General features: G+C 38.3%; 1 protein-coding gene across 3 annotated transcripts in view; it reads right to left on the bottom strand.

The window, feature by feature from the left end:
* The window catches only part of LOC108251454 (protocadherin-9), a 234,960-nt gene that overhangs the window by 149,290 nt on the left and 60,096 nt on the right, over positions 1-25,574 (bottom strand). For 2 of the 3 annotated variants that reach the window (XM_017441775.2, XM_017441790.2), the window contains exon 3: positions 13,808-13,909. The exons of the other annotated variant lie outside the window; for it this stretch is intronic. In XM_017441775.2, the coding sequence (XP_017297264.1) occupies positions 13,808-13,909 (102 nt within the window). The remainder of the gene's footprint in view (positions 1-13,807; positions 13,910-25,574) is intronic. 3 annotated transcript variants of the gene reach the window in all.

The following is a 25,574-nucleotide window of genomic DNA, read 5'->3' as shown; positions in this document are numbered from 1 at the left end:
AGTTTTCCTTGAATTCAGTAGTATAAATGTGCAGGCTGTCCAGTTCAGTATGATGTTTAAAATGTTTTAAAATGTTTGTAGCTTCAGCAAACTACTATTTTCTTTTTTAATTTGCATTGTGGCCATTTTGGGGAATTATTTATCCAAAATGTGCCAACTACAAACATTTTACCAGGCAATGCTTCTCTGTTAAATCCAATTCAGGCGGTAAACAGTTTCTACTGAACAAATAAGTGAATCCAGCTTCTGAAGAACTCGTTTCTCTGCAGTGAAGAGAAAAGACAGCTGTTGTAACACCGAGTGTGCAGAAACAACAGACATTAGGAAGTTTTGTTTGGATAGAAAGAGTTTAAAAATTCTTTCCTACAAAACATCTCAACGATTGGGGAAAAAAAAATAATAAAAAAAATCACATCAGACCCACTTTGTTAGCAAAATCAAAATCTTCTGTCAAAAACAATCAAGTGGATTGTGTTTCTCTAAAATGCACCGATTTCTCAATTCTGCATAAATAAATAAAAGCTCTTTGTCAGTTTTTGAGGTTTGAGTGAACAACTTGAACTCTGCAGAAGAAGAACTGCAGCGACGGTGAGATGGGGATGTTCCACAGATTTGGATATTTCATCGCTGACGCTTCTTCTTTGCTTGCTCTATTTGTTTTTGATGATGATTTCCCCTGATAAATTGCGTGCACTGTATTTCCCAAGGTGCACAGCATGCCGCTGTTGTAGAGTGACAGAGAGTTTAAAGCTGCTAAAGTGTCTGACAATTGAAAATCATTTGAGGGGATGACTGGGCACTGAGAAGAGGTAGCACGGCTGGAAGAGATAATGTGCTCGCAGCTACAGAAAACACTCATGAAGAGATTTTTGCTTTTTTTTGTGTGTTGTATGGCGTGTTAGATTACTAACCCATCTTTGAAGTGCTGTTCTTTGTGGGAGATTAAATGAAATTCCAGCGGAAAAGCTGGATGTAAATATATAGTCACAAAAATGTACAGAAAGGAAGCATCTAAGTGTAGACACAACATTGTGCTGAACATACAGATTAAAAAGCGCTCACATTTTTTATTATCGTAAACTGTAAAGTAATCTGAATTCTTCAGTTTAATTCAGATTTGATCCTCACACTGACCTCAATAATTATCACCCGCCACCATGAAAGGCAGGCAGTCGTGTATTTACCTGTGTCTGTGTGACTGTTGACGAAATATCTCATGAACCAGTGGGTAGATTTGAATGTTGTTTTCGTTCAGATAACCTCTTCTTCAGGGGTTGCCACAGCGGGCAAACGCGCATGAAAGATTTCTGCCGCAACCTGGGCTTGAACCTGCAGCCTCAGGATTACAGGTGGTAGTACTGACCACTGAGCCACCGCACACCCAGTAGGTGGAGTTCAACGAACCTCTGAATTTTTTATATTATACAGAATTTTTAATCTTCCTACCACCATACAAAGCTGTCAACAACCAAGCTCCATCTTCTATTAAAGATCTTTTTGTTCCTTATTTTCCTAACAGAGGACTTCGCTCTCAGACTGCAGGTTTATTTGTGGTTCCTAGAGTTTCTAAAAGAAGAATGGGAGGCAATTACTAATTATTATTTCATAATAACCATTGGATGTGAGGTGCATTTAGGATTTGGACTTTATTTTTTATTTTTGTACAGTGCCCTGAGATGATTTTTGTTCTGAATTGACACTATATGAATAAACTGAATTGAATATAAAAAAAACTGATTAACCTTTATAGTCAACCTGATACAAGATGGCCAACACAGCTAATTGAAGTGACTATGCGTCAATCATTTTTACAGATACTGAGCTACAGTGTGGTGTGGTTGTCTGCAACACATAATATGAGTGCTAACAGATCACAAGGTATCTCAGTTTAAAACTTTGGCATGCAAAGCAGCAGCCGTTTGCATTCACTCAGGAAAAATGCTACTCTTTTTTTTTAGTTTGGACAAGTATCACCAATCCATATTACTGCAATTCTCAGTTGGACCTAAATCCAATCTGTTCTCTAAGTTAAAGTGCACACTGCTGCTGCCTAACTGTATGAACCAATCCCTTTTGGTGGGTTCTGGCTCCTGAACTGCTGCTGAGACCAGAGACAAAACAAACAAGCAGAAGGATGTCTTATACCATTGATGTCAAGGTAGAGTTGCAAATAAAAGCACTCACAAATATAGAACAACCTCATAGAAAGGTTTCATATGATCGCATTTCAACAGCAGCTGAAGTGCTTTTCCACCCCTTTTACAATCAGTTGTACATTGATTATTATTATTATTATATAAGTTTGTCAAATGTACTGTATAACATGTTTGTCATATTGTACCTTTTGTTCTACGATGCTGTCTCTGCAGTTAGATAAGAAGAAAAAAAAACAATGGACAAAGGTGAAAAATAAGGTCAAACAGATATTTCTCAAGAGAGATCGCTCTAATTTATCATTTCCCGTTTCTGCAGCACCAATTAACAGCTTTGCTACCAATTAGCAAAATCAAGTTTTCCTTGGCAGAAACACACAGGGTTATATGTGTGAAGAATAACTATTTATTGCTTAAAAAAGCAAAATAAGCATAGTTCTGAATAACCGGGGCAAATAGGTTAAATACCTTTGTGTTTTTATTCCCTTTGTCCTTTACTTGAAACATCCAATTATCTATAAACAGTATAATTTTCAGGTACATTTTAGGTATAATTTTAGGCCCAGTTTTTCTTTATTTTTGTGACATATTGATTCCAAATCCTCTGCACATGCATGTTTCATAAAGCAAAAAATCTTGTGCAGCTAACAGTATATTTACAACAATTTCCTTTCCTTTGTTTTTTGTCTTCCACAGGTTTTTTTTTTTCTTCATTTTCCCAAATTCATCTCAAATTCACATCCTCTTAGGATAATGAGGTGTGCAGCTATAATTGGAGTATACAGTTGTAAGATGTAGCAGGAATATCAATCTGAAGCTACAGGCCGCACCCAAAGCGAACATGTTTATTAGCAAGTCAGGAATAACAAATGACTTAACACGCTTCCCCCTATAATAACCTTATATACATGCACAAGACACCAGTACGAGAGATACCGCAATGAGTGTTCCTTAAGTCAATTAAAAAAGCGTGAACAATGAGTTTTCAGTAGAAAAACAAGTTGCAGCAGGGATAAACTTCACAGCTTTATGTTTCTTGGCGAGATGACAGATGGACATTTTATAAGAGTCTTCTTCTTTCAGCTGTTTTCTTTTCAGGCATCTTCACAGCGAGTCCTCCTCCTCCATCTAACTTTGTCTTCTGTGTCCTCTGTTCTCCATGTCCTCTCTAATTGCATCCATATATGTCCTCTTTGTCTCCAACATCCTTCTGTACCTCCTCTGCAGATGTCCAAACCATCTCAGTCTGTCCTATCTAACTTTATCTCCCAGTCCTTCAACCTGTGCTGGACCTCTGATGACCTCATTCCTAATCCTGTCCATCCTCGTCCCTCCCAAGGAGAACCTCAACATCTTCAGCTCTGACACTTCCAGTTCTGTCTCCTGTGTTTTTGTCTCCAAACCGTCCAACATGGCTGCTCTCACCGCCATCTGTAAACCTTTCCTTTGACCTCTGCTGCCACCCTTTAGTCACAAATCATTCCTGAAACTTTTCTCCATCCACTCCATCCTGCCTGGACTTTCTTCTTCACCTCTTCACCACACTCCCCGTTTTCATGGACAGTCGACCCTAAGTCCTTGAAGTCCTGCACCTTTGTGACCTCTGACCTTGTAGCCTCACTGTTCCACCTGCCTCCTTCTCATTCACACACAGATACTCTGTCTTGTGGCTGACTTTCATCCCTCGTCTTTCAAGTGCAAACCTCCACCTCTCCAGGCTCTCTTCCACCTGTTCTCTGTTCTCCCCACAGATCATGATGTCCTCTGCAAACATCATCATCCACAGAGATTCCTGCCTGACCTCATCTGTTAGTCTGTCCATCACCAGAGCAAACAAGAAGGGGCTCAGAGTCGATCCTTGATTCACTCCCACCTCCACATTGAAGCTATCAGTCCCTCCTCCACCTCATCACTGTCCTGCTGTCCTCATACATGTCCTGTACCAGTCTAAGATACTTCCTCTGCCACTCCAGATGTCCTCATACAACACCACACCTCCTCCGTCAGCCCCCTGTCAGATGCTTTTTCTCAATCCACAAAAGCACAATGAAGTTCTTTCTGACCCTCTCTGTACTTCTCCATCAGCATCTTCAAAACAAAGATGGCATCTGTGGTGGTCTTTCTTGGCATAAATCCATACTGCTGCTCACAAATAGTCATCTTTTAGTCTCTTAAAAAATAGGCTGATTCAGGAACAGTAAAGTCTTGTTTCAGGGCTTCTTTCTTCTTGCAGTTTGTACTTGTGTACTTTTGCTAGTGAGTAAAAATGTGTTTAATTGTGTAGCTTTGAACCTTCATTGGCCACTTTCATTCTGTCCTTGCACATTGCTGAATGCCTATTTCTAAAAAAGATCCAGAGGTAGTGATCCTTAACATAGTGTGTACTTTCACTTTTAGAAATATGTTTAATTAATGAACAAAATCCATCATCCAACTGTGGTCTGCAATAAAGAGAGCATGCAGACTGCAGAACAAACGAGAACAACCTTCTGGCTCAGAGCTTTAGATTCAAGATGACAAGAACCATTATGCCGCATTTTTAACAGAGAAGAATAAAATCAAAGATTAAATAATAGAATATTGGGATGCAGTGTTATTATCTCTGCTAATAATAATACATCCACCCATTTTTTTGTATTAATCTGTGCTTGAGTCCAAGAGGGAAACCCATATATCCCTCTCCCCTGTGATTCTCCAGCTCTTCCTGGGGGATCCCAAGGTGTTCCCAGGTCAGAGAGGATACATAATCCCTCCAGAGTGTTCAGTCTCCTGCTAGAGGAAAGCATTCCAGAGATATCTTAACCACCTCAGCTGACACCTTTCAAGGAGGAGGAGCAGCGGCTCTGCTTCAAGCTCCCTCCAGATGATGGAGCTCCTCACAGTATCTCCAGGGGATGAAACATGCTTCAGTGCATTTCTGACACCTTTGGCTGTAATGGAAACAGTACACAAACGCAGACAAACATAAATAACTGTTTCTGGCTTAAGACTGAGCCTGACCACCATACAAAGGAGGAGGAGATCTCACTCTTTTGGTTACAGTCCATCCTTAAGACCATAGATGAGCGTTGGACCATAGATGGACCATTACAACATCATTATATCCCCTCATTACTACGTCAATCCATCACCAACTCAATAATGTGAACAAGACTTTCCACTACTTGAAGTCCATCCATCCATCCATCCATTAATTCATTTTCTTTACCCATTTTTGGATATATTTTCTGTTTCTTTAAATAAAATAAAAGACAAGAAGGACTACAACTGTGTGATGCAGTGAAACTGGTTCCACAGGGGCTCCATACTGTTAAATGAATTGAAATCTGGGTAAAGGTCACTGATAATTAGGGGGGTAATTGACATCTCACCCTGCAATTGGGCTGAAAACCCATCTTCCACATTAATAATTCATGTTCATAGTTTTTATGTCGACAAAGTATTCCCTCTTCTTCTTTTAGTCTGTCATACACATCATCAGAATAAAGAAGACTGTCAGCAGGGCTCTGGGATTTCTGCTATAGCTGTTGACAGCAACTCATGTTTTCTAAGCATTTATTCAGCATTTACACTATTGTTTTTCTGCCCCCCGTACATTTGACAGCATCTAACTTGTTCCACATACCAGAATGGGTGCCATGATGTTCTGTTTTTGTAACTTGTGCACTTTTTGAAAAATTCACCTTTATTTACAAATTTGTTACTTTGAGCTGTTAGTTAGCCGTTTGCTATTTTTACCAGTTAGCTACTGGTTTGCTTGCTTTAGCTTTTAGCAGCCATTTTGATCCTTTTAGCTTCTGTTCTTTAACAGTTTCAGCTTCTTCAGTACTCAGCAATCACACTGCATCTAGTTTTTTAAATATTCAAAGATAAAGTTGATTGTACCGTTTCTGAAATCCTCACGATAACAAGTGCGATGTGCATTTTTGCGTCCATCCTTTTCTCTCCCCGTGTTGCATTCACACAAGTGATTTTTGTATCTAAGAACCTGGCCCTCTCTCTAATGTTCCTCCATGTCAGAGACAAAGCAGTTTTAAGACTGGAGGATTTGGCAGCCTCTACCACTTGCAGGCATTATTTCAGCCCATCCATCTCACTGGGATAATAGAGTGTCCTTGCCTTTCAACGCCTAGAGGAGTGACCAGTTATCACAAGCCACCAGCTCTGTTGTTAATAAAACAAGGGATGGGAGGGCCATGTTGAGGATAAAAGAGAGAGAGAAAAGGGTAAAGGAGAAACTGGTGCATGTTTTTTTCTGACAGACGCCCAGCAAAGGTGAAGTTGATCACAATCAGCAGCCAGTCGCCGAGCTGGCAGGAGTTCTCTTTTTAACATCTTTGCTTTGGTTTGTGTGAAGATAAATTTAGCTCCATCACATCTCCCTGCAGGCTTTGGAGAGGGGGCGGAGGAGGGAGGAGAGGGGGAGATGAGAAGAGTCGGAGTGGAGAGGTGGGGCAGGCGGCGTTAGGCTGATCTAGCTAATGGCAGATCTGACCTTCATGGAAAGTCAAACGGTAGGAACAGGAAGAAGAGTGTCACACGAAGCCACTGCAGTTTAATCAAGGCTTTTTCCATTATGCCTGACCTCAATGGGAGTTTGGGCAAGTAGTTAAAATTTCATTGATTGCTCAGAATGTGTGAGGACAACTGGTGCCACACAGGACAGGACAAACAAAGTGTGTGCATGTGTCCGTTAGCAAAATATCTCACGCACCACTGGGTGAATTTTAATAAAACTTTTAGAAAGGAAACATTGAAAATACGACTGATTAACTATGAGTCAATAAGCTTAGTCTAAAACTCTGGCAAAAAAAAGCAATTTTTTGTGAGGCAAGAAAGAGAAAATACACAAATATTTTAAAATAGTTTGTATTACAATAAAATAAATTGACAATATATTTATTATCATGAGTAGAGCATCAGTACAGTAGTGGCAAAAAAGACTGAATAAAGCATGATAATGTAAAGAAGCAATAACAGTTTGAATTTTAGGACAGAGCTGGACTGGTTTCATATAAACTGAAATTGCCCCAGGACTTTCCTCCTGTTTTTTTTTTTTTATCATATCTTTCCACTCTGCAGTCCACAGCACATTTCCCTGCCGTACCTGATTGAGATATTGTCTCAGGCTGAAGCTCTCGATGACAACTGCAGCCCTCCGAGGATCACTGTTTAATCTCACCCGTAAAGTTTGGATGGAAACGGAGAGCGTAAAACTCACGGCAATTTTCCAAAACTGAATAAGAAAGGCTTGCTGCAGAAAACGGCATACAGGGCTACAGTTAAGATTTTCTTTTATTTGTTTTTCAAAAGAAAAAAAAATCATATTTTCAACAAAGTCCTGCTGCGAAGAACTATTCAGAGCTTAAGAGAGGTTGTGTTTTGATTTATTTTTTTTTTTCACTTTATGAAATTACAGATAAATGGAGAAAATCTCACATCAAAGCACCTGTTTTCTTGGATTTTAGGAGAAATTTTAGTTCTTAAAAAACATTAACCACTCGGTTTTAATGGGGAATAAAAAGAGGCAGAAACACCTTGGGCTCTATTGTGTTCGCCGAAATGCTCATAAGCAGTTTTGTGGTCCTTAACTTCCTGAAAGAGGCTGCGGTTTTCACAGAATGCTGTTGCCATGGCGGGCTTGTGCTTCTTCCGCAACAATGCTTCGATGGGTTTTACCAAACTGACATCCACATGAGTGCTGAGATTCATGGCTTCTCAGCACAAAACTGCACACAAGACCATCAAGGTTGTTCACTTCGGTCCCGTCGACAGAACATTTCAAACAGATACCTTTCTGCGCTTCGTTTTTGTTCCCTCCATTCACATATTTTAACTGGAATGTCAAAACACTCTTGCTGCACACCTATGTGACGAGAACGTTCACATCAATGACAAATAAATTAACGGAGAAAACAAAAAGGCTGAGCAGAAGGCCAGATCAGCTGTTAAATTTCAGTAGATTGAAATTCAGTCCAAGTTTACAGTAATTCACTGATTACAGGCGCGGTGAGAGACGAAAACTATCATGGCTGTCACTGACAGACTATTTAAATAATCTCTTTTGCTGAGTTGTAAATGTGCATCCAATAAATATTTCCTGAAAGTCGTGACACATTCAAGTCCCAGTTAAATGCAAATTTTATTTAGAGATTTTGTGAAGATTTGACCAATCTGCTGGTTTTTTACTAACTGGCAACTCATAATTATTATGAATTAAACTGACTGAACTTGGACACGGATCTGCATCTGTTTTGGACGCGATAAAATTTATGATTTAAGAGTTTTTTGTTTGTTTGTTTGTTTGTTTTTGTTTGGTTTGGAGCCCTTATGTAACTTGTGTTGTGAATCTGTGCCTAAGATTAAAACAAACTGGATGGATGCATTTCTAGAAAAAGAATTGAGAACAAATAAATATATTAAAAAAAAACACTGCTAAATTGTTTGCCTTAAAGTTCCTTTAGACAAAACTAAAGAGTGAAATAGTCTAAATATTTTGTTTTGTTTATAGGACACATTGGAAAATGATGTTTTTATAATGCACAAGCCTCTTTTCTTATTTTTTTGTTAAAATCATTTAACAATAATGGTAATGCCTGAATTTGGAAAGCATCTTTACATTTGTGGGACTTGCAAATGGATGTTATAATAAAAAAAAAGTATCTCCTTTGACTATTTGAAATCTGTCAGCAGATGAATGCTACAAAGAGCCGCAGCTCCTTCGTTGCTCTGTTCTTTATAAATTGCATCTTACAAAGTGGTGTTACTGTAGCAGCACAGGATGCTCCATTTCCCAAGCCCCTTACTCTCCTCTCGTATCAGTTCATATCCAAACAGGATTAACACTCCAGTGTGTTTCAAAAGTCTGAAAATTGTCAGCATTAAATGCAGCAGGCATGTATAGCATCTTGCTAATTTGATTTCCTCGTCTGGTCAATAAGTACATTTCAAAGAAATACATTTAACTGGCGTGTAAACCCTGTAACTGTACTCTGAGTTACTTCATTTTCAGTCTTCACCGTGACACGTCAAAGAATAGTTTCAGATATCATCTCAGTGTCCACTCAGATGAGTCTTTTTGGATTTCTTTATATCGTTCATATATTTTTTAAAACTCTTGTCTGTAATTGGTGTTTATGTTTATTTTGGGTGCAAATCTAATAAATCTGTCAAAAACAAGACATGAAAATGGTGCCATAAAGCCAAAAGAGAGGGATGTTTGAGTGCAGATTGAATCACTGAACAGATTTTAACGAAACTCAAAGTAATCACTGGTTGTACATCTATAACTGATTAGGTGTTCAAGTCAACATAATTCAAGCAAAGCAAAAATTAGCAAATTTAAAAAGGGGTAACTCAGACAGTTTTATAAAGATTGAGCTAAAGTTCGATGTGGTCGTAGCTGAGAGTCATTCCCAACACACACTCTGACTGACCAAAGTTTGTCATGAAACGCTGCAGGAGACATGAGGAAATCTGTCTTTAATTTTAAATATGTTTTTAGTTTACCTTAAAATAATTTTTAAAATCAATTTTCACAACATAACAGTAAAAATATCGACTCATTAGCGTCCAGGGCCCAGAAAGTGAAAACCTCCCAATAAATCAATGGGACGTGTGCGTGACCTCTGAAGTGACCTCTCCGGTTATCTTCCTGCAGAACCCATCACTGTTAAGATGCAGTTTGTTTGTTTGTTTGTTGTGTGAAGTGCTTAGTTTACCTTATAAATGCAACCGCCCCATTCTTTTCCACACAACTTGGATTATCATAAACCCATTAATGAAAAAAGGTGTTTGAGTGGCCAAGGACTGCTCAACAATCAGCCCAAGGACTCGCCACCTATAGGAGCGAGTAATTTCCGCCAGCTGTGCCTTTTCACGTCAGCTCATGCCCCTCTTCCAACCACTACCCCCCCATGCAACAACTCCCTGATGCACTCCGAATGACAGAGGAAAGGAAATTATCGAACACCAATACAATAAAGCTGTCTGGTAACTTAATAGGCTGCTGAGTAGGGACACCGTGGCCATCTTACTTTGAGGCGATAATGAGAGTCATCATTCCCTCTTGGGCGAGAAGAAAAGGGCCTGTGTGAGTCAACGTGCGTATACGTGCGCATGCGCGTGTTTGTCTCTGAGCCTTTTTTAGTCCGGTGAGGCCCAATAAGCAAACAGCACAGTGCTTTAACAAAGCCGCAGAGATATCCTCTTGAATACGGCTTAGGGCAAATCAGTGAGAAATTCTCTTCATTAAATCAGGCTAAAGTCCAAATACTGTCTTTGTGAGCTTTAGGGAGATACAAAACATACGTTGTCTCATTTATCCTCAACCATTTATTGTTTGGAAAATGTCTCAGGTTAATAAAGAAAGACTACAAAACTTGTTAATACAACTCAACGGATGTTTTAATTTAATAAGAAAAAGTGATATGATATATTTTGCAAGTGGCAACATGCTGTATTAACTGTGGGCTTGTATTCTTAGAAAATATTGTTGAGCTCTTTAAACAAAAGGCTCTTTTCCTGTTTATTGAAATAATCGGTGGAATTAAGTTTAATTTAAATTGTGAAAATTCCATACCATTATCAAATATAGATATTAAAGATGATTCTATAATAATGTTAATTTTATTACTTTTGCACATAAAAACAACAGAAGTTGACCAAAGTCAGACAAAAAGGAAAAACAATAAAAGCAAAGAAATAAAAAAATATATTAAAAGAACAAGTTAAAATAAAATACAAACACAAAACATAAAACCTGAATCAAACGCTAAGGAAAACAGATGGGTCTTTAGCCTAGTTTCAAAAGTCTCAACAGGGTCAACTATTAAAAAACAAACAAATTTTAGTTGTTTTTTTTTTTGTTTGTTTTTTGCTGCATTGATTTTTGGGTTGTTGACAGTTCAATGAAGGGATTTTAGATTATATGTTGTAATAATAAGGTTTTATTTTTGTTCTGCTTTATTTAAGACAATATTATTCATCAGCCTTGTTGAAGTAATACAGTATATAAAGATTTTGCCAAACTCAAGAATGTAATCTGTCATTACTGTTGTCACGTCTGTCACATTTTGAGTTGTAGGTTAGGTTAGAGGTGGGTCTATGACATCATAGTTTTCAAAAGGTTGTGTTTAGGTTGTCTACACGGAAATGCCAGGGTGGCGTTTAAAGACTTTTTTATTCTGGATCCCAGTTTTCAAAGATACCATGTAGGGGCTCCTAAAACACCAATCCCATGTGCAAGACTGAAAGAAAAAAAACTTGTTCCTGCTCCCACAGCATGTCCTTCGCTCAGGACATCGGCCTTAAAGCTGCATAGTGAACTTTCCAGTTTTGACAGTAAAATTATTCAGATTTTTCTTTATTTCCTAAATTTTGTAGACTGTAGGTGTCTGATCTACAGAGGTATTGTGTGTTTACAGTCATGGATGTATTAAAAGAGGAACAAAGTTGTAAAAACTAGGCCATCCAACCAATTAAAAAAGCTGCACACAAATGGCTTAGATACAGTCCAGTTTTTATAATTGCTTTCTGCTCATGAAATATACTCAGACTGAGTCTTTTTTCTTCTCCGTTGCATTAACTGCCAACACAAGACTGAAACAAAAGTAACTCTTGGTGACTTTTTCAACAAACTAATGGTTCAAGTGGCATGCTGAGGAATTGTTGACCTGTTGACGGTGCTGACTGCAGCTGCTCCAGTAAAATGTGGCTGCACAACACAGCAGTGTGCCCGAGGACACCAAGGGAGTATGGGTAAAAGGGACTGCGTTGTGTTTACACCTTTGCCTCGTTAGCTTTTCCCCATTTGCTGATAGTGGACCCATGGGTGCACAACAAGCATTAAATATTTAATGCAAAGCAAACCAAGGGTGCAACTTTTGTGCGCATTACTGCTTCATGAAAAATAAATACATACAAGTGTTTCCTCAACCGTACATTTAGAAATGCAAATATATCAAGTTCGAAAGCCATATTGCCAAATTGACTCCTCTGTCTTTTATTTTGTGGAGCTTGCTCACAAAATCCCAATCAATATTTAACAACAGATTCTCTAATGCCTGAGCAATGACCTTAAAACGTGCTAAAGGAAAATGAACACAGAAATTACAAAGTATAGATTCTCTGTCATGAATTTCAGTTGACTTACAGTTGTTCACAACAATAACTTTCTGGGTTTCATAACTATAAATTACATTTAAATGCTTTATGTACACTACCGGTTTACTGCAGTCACTTTTCTAATTCCATTAATAATCACATTTAATCTGGATAAAAGTGTTTCTTGTTGGTGTGTCCAAGAGGTTTTGTCTTTGTCATGCTTTTCAATTTTTTTAATATTTAGTATAATTATGTGTCACACTCAAAACTATTTTAAGTGTATGTTTACAGTAATCAAATAGAAAAATTGCTGATTATTATAACTGTGTAATACCAGTAACATACTGCTAGATAGAGTAAAATAATAACTTTACTATCGTCCCAAAATGTGACCCAATAAATGGTCAAAAACGGTGATTTACACTCATTGGCCATTTTATTAGATACACCTTGCTCGTTCCTGGTTGGGTCTCCTTTTGCCTTAATGGGCCAGATTCACCAATGTTTTGGAAATATCAACAAGGCGTTTTTGTCCACACAACTACCACTCATTAGACAGTTTGCCTTTTTTAGATCATTCTCTGTAAATACTAGAGATAGTTGTGCTTGAAAATTTCAGTACTACATTCAAAGTACTATAAATCCCCTTTCTTTCCCATTCCGATGCTCCGTTTGAACTTCAAGTCGTTTTCACCATGTCTAAATACCTAAATGCATTGAGTTGCTGTCATGTTATTAGCTGATTAGCTATTTGTCTTAAACAACTAACACAGGTAGACCTAATTAGATGGCTGGGGAGTGTATGTGAAGTCAGAGAAACAATACTTACACGATTTTGCTCTAAAATTATTTGTATTCACAATACAGTGAGCATCTCCCATCACTGCGTGTACTACTTATTGGTAAAAATGGAATTCACAGACAGCAAATTGTTCCACGTCATGAAAAGAGCAAAAAATAAACTTGGCACTGCATTGAGCAGTGGAGGAAGATTATGGTTAGAGTCCAATCTCCCCCCTCGCCCCGCCCCATGTTGATAAACTGTATCTGATAACAGAGAGTAAGAAAAACTGACATCATTAAGATTCACCAGTGTGCAAGCAAAGCAACACAAGCAAACCTCCTCTAAGCCCCCTGATGACTATCAAGCACTGTGTTTCCCAAGCATGGAGGTAATGAGACAAATACTTATTGCTCAGGAAAAAAATGGCAAGAATATTAGCATCGCATTAGGCCCTGGATTTAATGATGTTCTAAGTACAATATGTCACTGCTACTCAGAGGCAAAACACATTTAAACATTGTAAAGAGAGGGAGGAGAGAATGTGAAAAAAGCACACACTGTTGGTGTCTGATACTGGAACATTTCAGAACAAGGATGGAGATGAGAGTGAGGGGAATCACTGCCAAATGAAACATACATGCACCTTTGCATGGGATGCTGGTGCAAAAATGGTGCACAGAATAATCTGATATGATGCAATGAAACAACTGGCAATAAGTGAAAGTCTGGTGATTGTTTACTTAAAAACGGGACCATCGATACTCACTAAAGGGGTGCAAGGGGTCCAATATTCAGGGTTCAGCTCTGCTCGCGGACGAAGGTCCAGATATTCAGGATTCAGTTCAGTTCGGGCACGAGTTAATGTCCCCTTCATGAAAAATTAAAAAAGGGTTATTAGGATTGCTTGACTATAGTTTAGGTTTTATTTACATGTAGATAAAGATGATAGAAGTCCAAAAGCCCTAATATGAGGTTAATAAGCACAAAAACAATGCAAATATGTGGTAACATTTTAATAAAGCCATTTTTCTTCCTTTAAACAAACTCAACAACCCAAAGCATCTTCGATTAACTGTAAAAGCAGTAAAAATCTTAACCATCTGATGGTGAAATGCAGATTGAACATTTTTGCATACAGTTTCAACAAACATTTCTATTAAGTGAATAGCAAACGAGATTAGAATGTAGTTTTCCATTTCTGAGGCCCTCCGTCCTGTGACAGGCCATCGGAATGGACTGAATCTACTGGGCCCCATGAGGTCTATGATATATACTGTAATTATCTGCTGATTCTCAAAATGGTTGTGTGTAATGAGGCTGTGCTGCATGAAGCCCCAGGCATAAATCACTGTCTTTAACTGACTTCCAGATGACCAACAACAACACAGAGAAGGAACAGAGAAAGGAAGAAATGGGTTATCGGAGAAGCACCCATATAAAATTGTACCTCTTATCAGCAAACACCATATTGTCCGCCAAACTCATTTAGGCCATTTTTTTTCTAAAAGTAGTCAGCTCACTTGCATTTTTTGTTTGTTTATTTCTGTTTATAGCTTGGATACCAGTGTATTAGTTGCTAACAGCATTATTTAGCAAGTCAACACAGGTGGAGACCTTGTTAGGTCTGTGTTAGCTTCAGCCATGTTTGAATGGCAATATGACAGTCGGCCTGTCAGACTGTCTGCTTTTCTTAGAATAAAACTGCTTTCACAGCCTGAAAATAGCATACATACACATACACCCACAGATTTTCTGAAATAAACAACATTTCTATGTAGATGCAGTTATTTATGGGAATGTAATGGATCATTAAATGTGCAATACTCAGTAAATATACACAACCCAGACCCAGCCCTGTTCTCTTTTGAGATATGCATCCTCAGATAGATTAATGTATATGTAATGATCAATAAATAAATAAATCATTATATGTTGGAAAATGATCATTGAGGCAGATCCCTTAACTGCACTTATTAAAGTATATTGTTTAAATTAGTTCTCATTTCCACTAATGAAAGGAAAAAGATTTGATAAAAGAAGTGTTAAATTTGTAAGTGATTTATGATAAGTGTTGAAACAGACTCAAAACTATAATTTGTTTTAATAAACCCCATTCAGCTTTAGAAATTACTAGAAATAGTTTATAAAATTGCATTTGTCATGTCTTACATGGCTCATGAGTTTGTTTTCTTTGTTGGCCATAAAAAATATACAAGTTTTAAATGTCCAGTGTACGTCATTAAAACTAGAACCAGTCATGCCTTAAGGTACATCACATGACTGTAACTGTAGGGGATTTGTTGGAGAGACAAAATTACAAAAAAGATTTTGCCAATTTTCACTTGGAATCACTCTGAACAATATGTTTGCACTAACAACTGGCAATTTTTTACCTAAAGTTTGCATACATATTGCCAAAAAAACAAAAAGAATACAGTTTTAGAACTGTAAAGCAACAAAAGCTAAACTGAGAAGGATTTGAGACGGGTTCCAGACATCTGAAACAATTACTTTAAAAGAAAACTTGTCAAACAAATTTTTTGAGCATGTTCAAACTTCCTGCCACATGAGAATGAGGCCTTGCAACTATCAGAAATGTCAATTTGTCACCAACAGCTGCAACCCAATGAGATTCTACCCTCAAGCACAAACGCTTCATCGATTTTTTGTTAATACTTTATTTAAAGAGATGTGTTTGAGGTGTTCAAACCAGTAACAGTTGGTGATGCCTTACCAACACCAGGCAGGGCAGGCTGCAAGACAATTTGTCCCTCTGCCAAATTGTACTGTTGCAGTTTAATGCCAACTATGCAAGAAAGCACAGCTAAATCTGTGCAGGGTTGCATGGAGATGGTGCCTCTAAACGCATACTTGCATGCAGGGTTGCAGGGACTCGTGCAAACAGTAAGTGCGTTGGTGCAAAATGGTAACAGTTTCGTACCCAATTGGTACAAATCATCAACCAAGAAGTGCAAAATGGGTAAGGACGAATTGGTCAGCAGTCGCCACAGCAAGATCCAATAATATATTATTTAAAGTGCACTTATTGTGCATTGCAAACACAGAAAGACTAAAACTGCCAGAAAACAGTATGTTGTTACTGCCATAAAAAAAAGAGCTGTATATGTGCTGAATTTCAAAGGTGTTACTTTAACTGTTGGGTAAAAACCAACATTCCAATCCTAAAGTCTGCTCAGGCCATTTTAACAAGAAACTTTTCTCACACCAGCTTCCCTCATAAATTCCTGCAATTACTATAGAAATAAATGGAAAATGGGTGAAAAGAGGCTGAGGATTGCTCAGAACCTCTGTCTCATTATGCGTCATCTTAATACACTATCCCACTTGTCTGTCACTTTAATTAATGGCAGCGGTGTTCCATAAACCGCCCAGAATCTGGGATTATTTATTAGTACCTAGCCATTTATCACTAGTGTGATAAGTGACAGAGAGAAGGGAAGTGAGAGCTGGCAACATTATAATTGATCATTTTTCACTTCACATTGTCAGACTGATTGTGGTAAAATCCCTGTTTGGAGCTGACAGTATCACATGTTATACTGTCAATGCTGACAACAAAAATAACTTTCATGAATAAAACAGGTTATTGAGATTTATTGAGCGCTGGCAACTGCACGAGGTTTCAATAGACCTTTTATTACCAGAGAAGAAAAGCAGAATATCTTAGATCAAAATGTTGCAGCTGAAGATTAACGGATCATTAAAGTTTGGGGAGCACAAAGAAATGCAGAGTCTGCTTTATAGTGGCATTGATAGTCATCTGGAGTAAAATTGATTTGGTTTTAAATTGACTAAATGAATTGTGAGGCTGAGGAAATAAAGGTTAGCAGGACTAAAAGTCCTACACTGAAAGTACTTCAGTAATTTAGAGATCTAAATGAAGCAGAGAATGAAATAAATGACAGATTTTTGGCAATTCTGTCATCAGTGACATGTCACTCCTCTAAGTGACTGGATATTGGATGAATACATTATCAACTGGTATTGATGGAGCTGGTATCTATTGGGTAATTGAATTCTTTGTGAGGGAAATGTAGCTGCTATTACAAGTAAATAAATTTATGTCACCTTATATGCCCATAGAAAGCTGCACCACATTATCACTCACTTAATATTGACTAGGTTCTTTTTTATACAGTAAGCTCTTACTAATCTGAATGTGGAAAGGAAAAAAAAACAGTACATTGAAGGGTGTCCTTGGGTGGTTGGCACCAACATTAGCAACAGAATCTACGGGTCCTGGGTTTTGGCGTGTGGTCTCTTTTGATTGGGCTTTCTTCCAACAGATACCATTAGATCCCATTAGATTGGTATCTGGGAACTTTTGAGGTCAAGTGAACACCTCAGATTCTTTGTCACTTTTTGAGACATTCCTTCGCAGGTTTACAGGGCCCATATCTGCACAGAGAGAGGATTTCTACTGTCCGGGAGTACTGTTGCTGTGAGAGTACAGAAATGGAGGTACTCTATCTAATTCTGTTTATATTTATAACACAGATCCTCAACAAAAGTCATTTCAGGGCACTATAAAAAAGTAAATAGGTTCATATAGTTATATTTGATCCTGTATAAAATTCTATATATTTCCAGATGGATGTATTTCAGTTCACTACGATCCAGATCCAGATTGATGAAGTCAGATTTAGTGTATTAGTTGTTATAAAATGCCAGGGTGCAGTGCCACTGGATTGGCAGACTGGGGTGGTGGTTCACCTTGTTAAGAAGGGGGATCGGAGGGTGTGTTCCAATCACAGGGGAATCTCACTCCGCCCTCAGCCTCCCCGGTAAGATCTAGTCGGGGTGCTGGAGAAGAGAGTCCATTCAATAGTCCAGTGGTCCAATCCTGGTCCTGGAGGGCCACTATGCTGCAAGTTTTAGATGTTTTCCTGCTTCAGCAGGTCTTTAAGCTCTACAGAAGCATGTTAATCACCCAGTCACTCAAATCAGGTGTGTCAAATTAGGGAAACACCTAAAACATGCAGAATAAGTGGCCTTCCAGGACCAGGATTGGACACCCCTGCAATAGTCAAACCTCAGATTCAGGAGGAACACTGGACCAGCTCTTTACCCTCGCTAGGGCTCTTGAGGGGTTCCTGGGAGTTTGCCCAACAGTCTACATGTGTTTCGTTGACTTGGAGAAGGCATTCAACAATGTTCCTCAAGGTACCCTGTGGGGGGGTGCTCCGTGAGTATGAGATTGGAGGTCCATTACTATGACCCATTCAGTCTGTATACAAACGGTGCAAGAGTCTGGTACGCATTGCCGGCAGTAAGTCGAACCTTTTCAGGGTGAGAGTTGGACTTTGCCAAGGCTGCCTGTCATCACCGATTCTGTTAATTTCTTTTGTGAACAGAATTTCTCAGTGCAGACAGGGGTCTGGTTCTGTGGCCTCGGGATTCCGTTTCTGCTATTTGCAGATGATCGTTCCGGGCATGTCCAACTAGGAGGAGACCTTGGGGAAGACCCAGGATACTCTGATAAGACTGTCTCTCAGCTGGCCTGGGAACTCTGTGGAATCCTTAAGGAAGAGCTGGAAGAGGTGGCTGTGGAAAGAGATGTCTGGGCTTTCCTGCTCAAGCTGCTGCCCCAGCGACCCAACTCCAGAACAAGCCGCAGATAATAGATGGAAAATTGCCAATGTTACTTTTCTTTATAGACACAGAAAATACAAATAATATATTTTTTATATGAAATTCTTCTCAATAATCAATACAAACTTGTGTTGCAAAATTGCAGCAAATAATGGTATTTGTATAGAAGTTACTGAGCCACCTTCTTAAGTACCAGACCTATATGAAAAAATAAAGAGTTAGTAAGTAACATACCAAATATGCATAGGTATCACATTTCCTTTGTGATTAAAATGTGTTTTTCATCTGTGGGAACTTTTACAACTCTTCAGGGAATGTTCTCAAGGTCTCAGAGGTCTTCATGTTTGGTTTTTGGAGTGATGGCTGGACTTAAATATAGGCTCTTGATAAAAGCGTCTACCAAATAAAAGTATTGAGTTTTATTGTAGCAGCTGCTCTGTTGTAACATACTAAAAACTTCAGTCCTCTTTGGAAAAGCCAGAGCCTAACTTGAGAACCTTAATGCCATGCATGATTCATAAATAAAAAGGACAGTGTTGCTACATTTGGGAACCCGAAGAAAATTAACTTTAATGACATGTCAAGGTAAGAATAACAATGTACCCCTGAAGGTCCTTCTGGAGCCATAAAGCTACTCTGTTGAACTTGCCTCAATACCGTGGGCAGAGAAGATGAGTTTCATTCAGGGGATAAAACACACTTTAATTAGCTTTACCATTAGTCTATCCCTGCCAACCCTTCGCAGTCACAACAGACCTTTAATTCTGTTTAATTACCTTAGAGATACCACTGTATGCACTCTTCCTTGACATCACAAGACAACATTCATTTCTCAACAAGTGTTGCGTGTGTGTGTGTACTGCTAAGGGGAGAACATGATGTTTATCTTGTGACTAGTGGCAACACTCATGAGGGGGGAATACTTTTTAAATGAGAGTTTGTGGATGACTTATTCAAGCACTTCTTCAATCATTTCGTACTTGTTTATTTAGCTAATTGCATCAATATATCAACATAGTTGCAAAGATAAATAAAGAGCTTTGACATGAAATTCAAAGAAAAAAGGATGTTTCAAGAGATGGATTGGAAGACTTAGAAAACTGGCATTGGAAGAACCGTAGATTGCTCTGAACAGATAATAGACAAGAATGAGCACACTCCACTTATGGTAGTGCTATGAACACTCACAACACAGTAAAATCAATCACTGCATCATCAGACTTGTCTCTGGAAATTGCTCACCATCGGTTAATATATTACAGCCATAATCACCCAGCGCTGGCGCGGCTTTCTTTTTTCTTAGCAGTCTGCTGACTTACAGTCAGTCAGAGCTCTGGCGATGCAAATGAGCCCATAAAGTGGCCCTATCTGGGGAATTTCCCTCTGGACATCAGAATGAGATCAGCTGAGCAGTGTTGTCTTTTATTCCACAACACAATCCTTTCTTTATACAAAACAATCAGATTTAGCCAAGAGGGTTTGCTGTTTGTTTTTCACAATTTGTCTCTCACTTGCATATGCTCCATTACTGAACAGTAAAACAATAATAATAATAAAAAAAAGGGAATAGAAAGGAATATAACACAAGTAGGGTAGAGGGGGCAAACAATCAATGGGAGGAAATTGTTGATGATTAGAAAATAAAAGTGCACAGGAGGGTGCTACAAACTTATTTATATTAAGCTGTTAGGGTGGCTGGGCAAGAAAAATCTGTGATTATTATTCTTTGATTTGCAAAGCTTTGCTCCGATTGGCCCTTCCTTTAGTGGTGGCATTAAACTTTATGTTTATGGGTCCCAATATTAAGCCCATTTCCACGCTCCTCCATTCCACACGCTAAGTATTGACATTCCATTTAAGTAGACGACAATGAGGAGGGTATTTTATGACAGAATTGTAATGGAAATGAACGCAGCAAGTACTGCAGTAAAAAATATCACCCAATTACAAAGACATTGTCGCATTGTTGCAGAGTAAAGAACATATGATGCCTCCCCTGCTTTCTTTAAAAAATAAATAAAAACAAAAAAAAATCAAAGGGACCAAACTTCATCACAATCCTCTGCTTTTCCAAACTTCCTGCTGCTCTGTAACATACAGGCCATCTGAAAAGTACTCGCAGTGCTTCACGTTTTTCCACATTTTATGTTACAGCTTTATTACAAATTGGATTAAATTGTTTTCCATCAATATTCGACACAATACACAATATTACTAATTTATATGGAGGCAGAACTGGAGCAGCATTGAAGGTCCCGATGAATATAGCGACCTACATTATTTGTAAGTGAAACAAGTTTAGAACCACCAGGACTCTTCCTAGAGCTGCCCACTGTGCAGGTTTAGGAAACTGGGATAGAAGGGCCTTATTCAGGTAGGGTGACCAAGAACCCGGTTGTCACTCTGTCAGAGCTCCAGTGTAGGTTTGTGGAAAGAAGAGACCTTTCCAGAAGGACAAGCATTTCCACATCACTCCACCAATCAGGCCTGTATCACAGAATGGTCAGATGAAAGCCACTCCTTGGTAAAAGGCACCTGACAACTCACCTGGAGTTTGCCAAAAGGCACCTAAAAGACTAATGTGAAACAAAAGTTTGACTATTTGACCTGAATGCCAGGCGTCATGTCTGGAGGATGAGGCACTGCTCATCACATGGTCTACATACCAATGATTCCCTCAACACCAAGTAAGGGTCCTTAGATAATCTCCAGATATCAACTTACAATAAAAAACAGTTTTTATGCTATGTTTGCACCATATTTGTTACAAAAACTTGAAATACAAGTCCATAAATTGATTTTAAAAACAGCATAATGGATGTTAAGACTGTTTGTGTTGTCATTATGTCCTTAATTAATAGAGTCATTAGCATTTTTGGATGTTTTGGATGCGGTCACACACCTTTGTCACTGTTATTTTATGGGTCGGAAGCTGAAAAGTTTGGGAACCACTGGTCTATACCATTCCTACAGTGAAGCACAGTGGTGGCAGCATCATGCTGTGTGGATGTTTTTCAGCAGCAGAAACTGGGAGACATGTCAGAGTCAAGAGAAAGATGACTGCAGTAGAAACATCCTTGTTGATAACCCTCTCCAGATTTGAACCTTTATTGAACATATCCGGAGAGAAAATGGCTGAACCGACGCTCCTCATCCAACCTGACAGAGCTTGAGAGGAAGAGTGGGAGAAATTGCACAAAATTACACGCCAAGCTTGTAGCAACAAACTCAAAAACTTAAGGCTGTAGATGCTACCAAGTTGTTTCAACAAAGTGTTGAGCAAAGGCTGTAAATACTTGTGTAAATGTTATATTTTTGGTTTTCATTTTTATTAAATTTGCAAAAATTTCAAGCGTTTTTCATTTTGTTCTTATGAGGTGTTATGTGTAAAGTTTTGAGGGGGAAAAAAAAACATTTTATCCATTTTGGAATATGGCTGTAACATAAAATATGAAAAAAAGGTGAAGTGCTGTAAATAGTTTTCTGACGCGCAGCACATAGAGAATATTCTCCCATAAGAAGCACACCAAGTCTGTGTGTGTTTCGTAAAAATAATGCAGAGATTATGTTTGATATGTTAATAGATCACACAAGTTAAAACATGCCCCTGCAACACTCAAACTCTAGAGACAGTTCTGTTCAAAGCGAGAGAAAAATGAATGTAATACCATAGATTGTTAGCATGGCTGTTCAATGAAGGTGCTTTGTGAACAAATGCAAGACAAATTAGGTTAAAGTCGCGTGACAAGATAAATACAACCTTGATCAATTAAGTGGTCGGAAAAAGACGGTGGTACGGCACTCAATCGGAGCAGTCCTGCTGTTACAGTTTAATTCTTGAGCCGCAGAGAGGCATTGATTCTCGCTGGCACCCTGTCCTTGTCATTACAGTCGATGCTGAGGCCAGCCCAAACCATTCTCAACAGCCACTAATGGCTTTAAGGAATTCAGCTGCACTTGTGGCATAATTCTAATAAGCAGATTTTACAAATTTGCAGCGAAAGGACCAGAAAGGCAGAATTGCTGCAGGTCATCTGGAGAACACAGTGAAGGCATTAACAAAACAATTCTGTCCCATTACTCGGAATTATCTCTGTTCTACGACGCCGAGTGGAGATTGAGGTGCTGGAGAGGTTAGCTTATCTGATGAAATAAGTTGCAATTTTAATGACTTTAACCTGCCTGAACCAACAACCCAACTGTGGAAAAAGCTGTTTCACTTACTCTCCAACAAACTAAGTAAATGCATTCGAGCTTGGTAAGAAAAAAGTTTATTTTTTTCCCTTTTTTTGTTATTGTTTTGTTTTTCATCTTTTTCTTCAGTTCTGAATGTGTTCCATAAGCGCAACTTTCATCTCTCAAGCATGACTTCAACTCACTGGGGGTCTGTCTCTGGTTCTGGCCTCAAAACAGTGTTATCCGGAGAGTACTCCCAGAGGAGCGATGTACAGAAGGAGAAGGAAGTTGTTGCAGAACAGCAGTTTGCTTTGAGATCAGATGTGTTTCTTGTGGTCACTGTGTTCTGTGCTTCTCTGACCTTTTTTTTTCTGCAGACAACAGTTTTTGCGAACTCCTCTTGAGAGAACAACGCATCCTTTTTTAAACTGTGCTGTAACTACAGATTTGGTTTTTTTTTAGCATCTCTCCTTTAATCCCTTTCACTTGGAGTTAGTTGTATCACATTTGTTTAAACTGACTTTACAAAGCCTTTTTAAATCTGTATTTGAAAGACAAAGATATGCATTTCTAATTGCTTGTCAGCTAAAAAAATAAATGCAATTGCTTTGGCATCATAAATGGTGGCAGAAACCTGTGTACTTCGCAGTGATTTTTAATGCAAACAGCTAAACAATTGGAAAATTAAAAATTAGCATGCTATACAGGAATGCATATCACCCGCTGCCTGCATGCCAAAATTTGAAACAAAGATCTTGATTTGTTGTATGTGTTGCAGATGACTAAGCTATTGCCTCAATAAACAACTGAATAGATATTTTTACAGATATATTTAGATGAATCTCTGTAAAATTGTCAGAGCTATAGTCTTTTTTTTTTGTTTTCTAAGGTTGATTAGTTGTGGCAGCCATCTTAAAACAAGTTGACGCCAAAAGTTAATCAGTTGTAGACATACATCGAATGATTACATTTTCATTAAAATTCATCCAGGGGTTTATTAGGTGATAAAAATTACAACAAAGAGCTGACATGCAGATGGGATTCTGTAAATAATATATTTTTAGTATGATTGAAAATTTCTCAGGCAAAGCTGCACATCAACAAGACCACCAACAGATGGGAAAGAACCTAACCTCTGTTGTGTTGTCAGAGGAACAAGATGACATCTACTGTTATCAAGCCAGAATTTTCTGTTTCCAGTCAAGTTTTTTTTATCTGTCTGCCTCAGCTTTTGTTTTACAATTTGCTTAAAAGTTCCTTGTTGGATGTAACTGCTGATCTGCTTCAAAGAGCCCTGTAAAATTAGGAAGCTGTTGCCGTAAAACTTAATGTAAGTCAACTAAAGATTCACCCTTTAGGCAAAGCAATGATTTTACCCGTATAATTCCCACCTTCAAACCACCTCCTCTTCACTGCCCTATTAAATTTAAAAAGGGTACAGTAGTTGTAGGAATTTAAAGTTGCCTAAATTTACTGTATCTAATATCTGAGTATGAGTCACAAAGAAATAGGCTCCTGCCTGTCGTGAGATACACAAAGACACGTATTATTCTCTAACCTCTACGCTCCGAGTGCAATACATTGCTTCCTTCCTGATGGGAATTTTTATCATCCTGGAAAAATACAGGCTCACAAGATTGAATCCTTATAGCCTTCAGGTAGGACAAAGTGTGAACACAAGCTGAATGGCAACTTCTCTTTTCTGTGCCAACTCCTGGACATTTTTAGCAACACTAGTAAAGGAGCAAGGCTCAAAGGAAGGCATTGTCAGGTGAAGAAAAGGAGCAGCGCTGCCTATTATAGGCAGCTAACAGGCTTTAAAGGCTTGACTTAGCAGCACTACACCAACTAAAGTCAGGAAACACTGAAAAGAGTTGAATATATTTCTTAGATTATCGACAGCTAATATATTGCAACCAAAGTTGTTAAAGAAATGCACAAATTATACACATCACATTATAAGTATGCAAGACATTCACCATATTTGCACCATTAATTCATTTTAAAAAGCAATAAACGTGCAACATAACTGGTGCAGGAATGCATATCGCCCTCTTTTATGCATGCTAAGGTTTTAAACAAAGATCTCACATGATCACTTTGTGCTCAGATTATGTGCTAGAGATGACTCTCAGCTAATATCACACCAAATTTTAGCTCAATATTTATAAAACTGACTAAATTATAGCAGTTTTTGTGTTTGCTAAGCTTCATTAGGTGTGGCAGCCATCTTGAATCAAACTGACTCCGAATATTAACCAGTTACAGATGTATATTTAATGATTTCCTTGACAGTTTCATTAAAATCCATCCTGTGGTTCATGAGATATTTTACCGGATATGTGCACATGCACAGGCAATAACATGATTGCCCGCCTTTCATGCTGGCGTGCAAAGATCATAATCACAAGGATGATGAAAAAAAAGACCATAAATACAACAAACTGACTTCAATGTGTTCTTTTAGGACTGAATTTAACAACAATCAAAAGGAAGTAAATTATTATGACAAAACCAAAATAAACTAGAGAAGTTGCATTTCCTGCGAAAATGCAGTGTGAATGCTTTTTTTGCTAAATGATTTTGCTGAAAGCGGCTGAAGATATGCTGAACAGCTGAAGTTTAATGAAGATGCAAAAAGTGGGACAGAAGCTGATTTGTAGAAGATTTGCATAAGGTAGAAGAACAAAAGCTGAAAGAAGCAGAAATTAGTTTAAAAGGCTGAAATTAGTTGAAAGAAGCTG

This window comes from Kryptolebias marmoratus, linkage group LG15 (assembly GCF_001649575.2).
Source record: "Kryptolebias marmoratus isolate JLee-2015 linkage group LG15, ASM164957v2, whole genome shotgun sequence".
Taxonomy (NCBI): Eukaryota; Metazoa; Chordata; class Actinopteri; order Cyprinodontiformes; family Rivulidae; genus Kryptolebias; species Kryptolebias marmoratus.
This window is presented reverse-complemented; position numbering and strand designations above follow the sequence as displayed.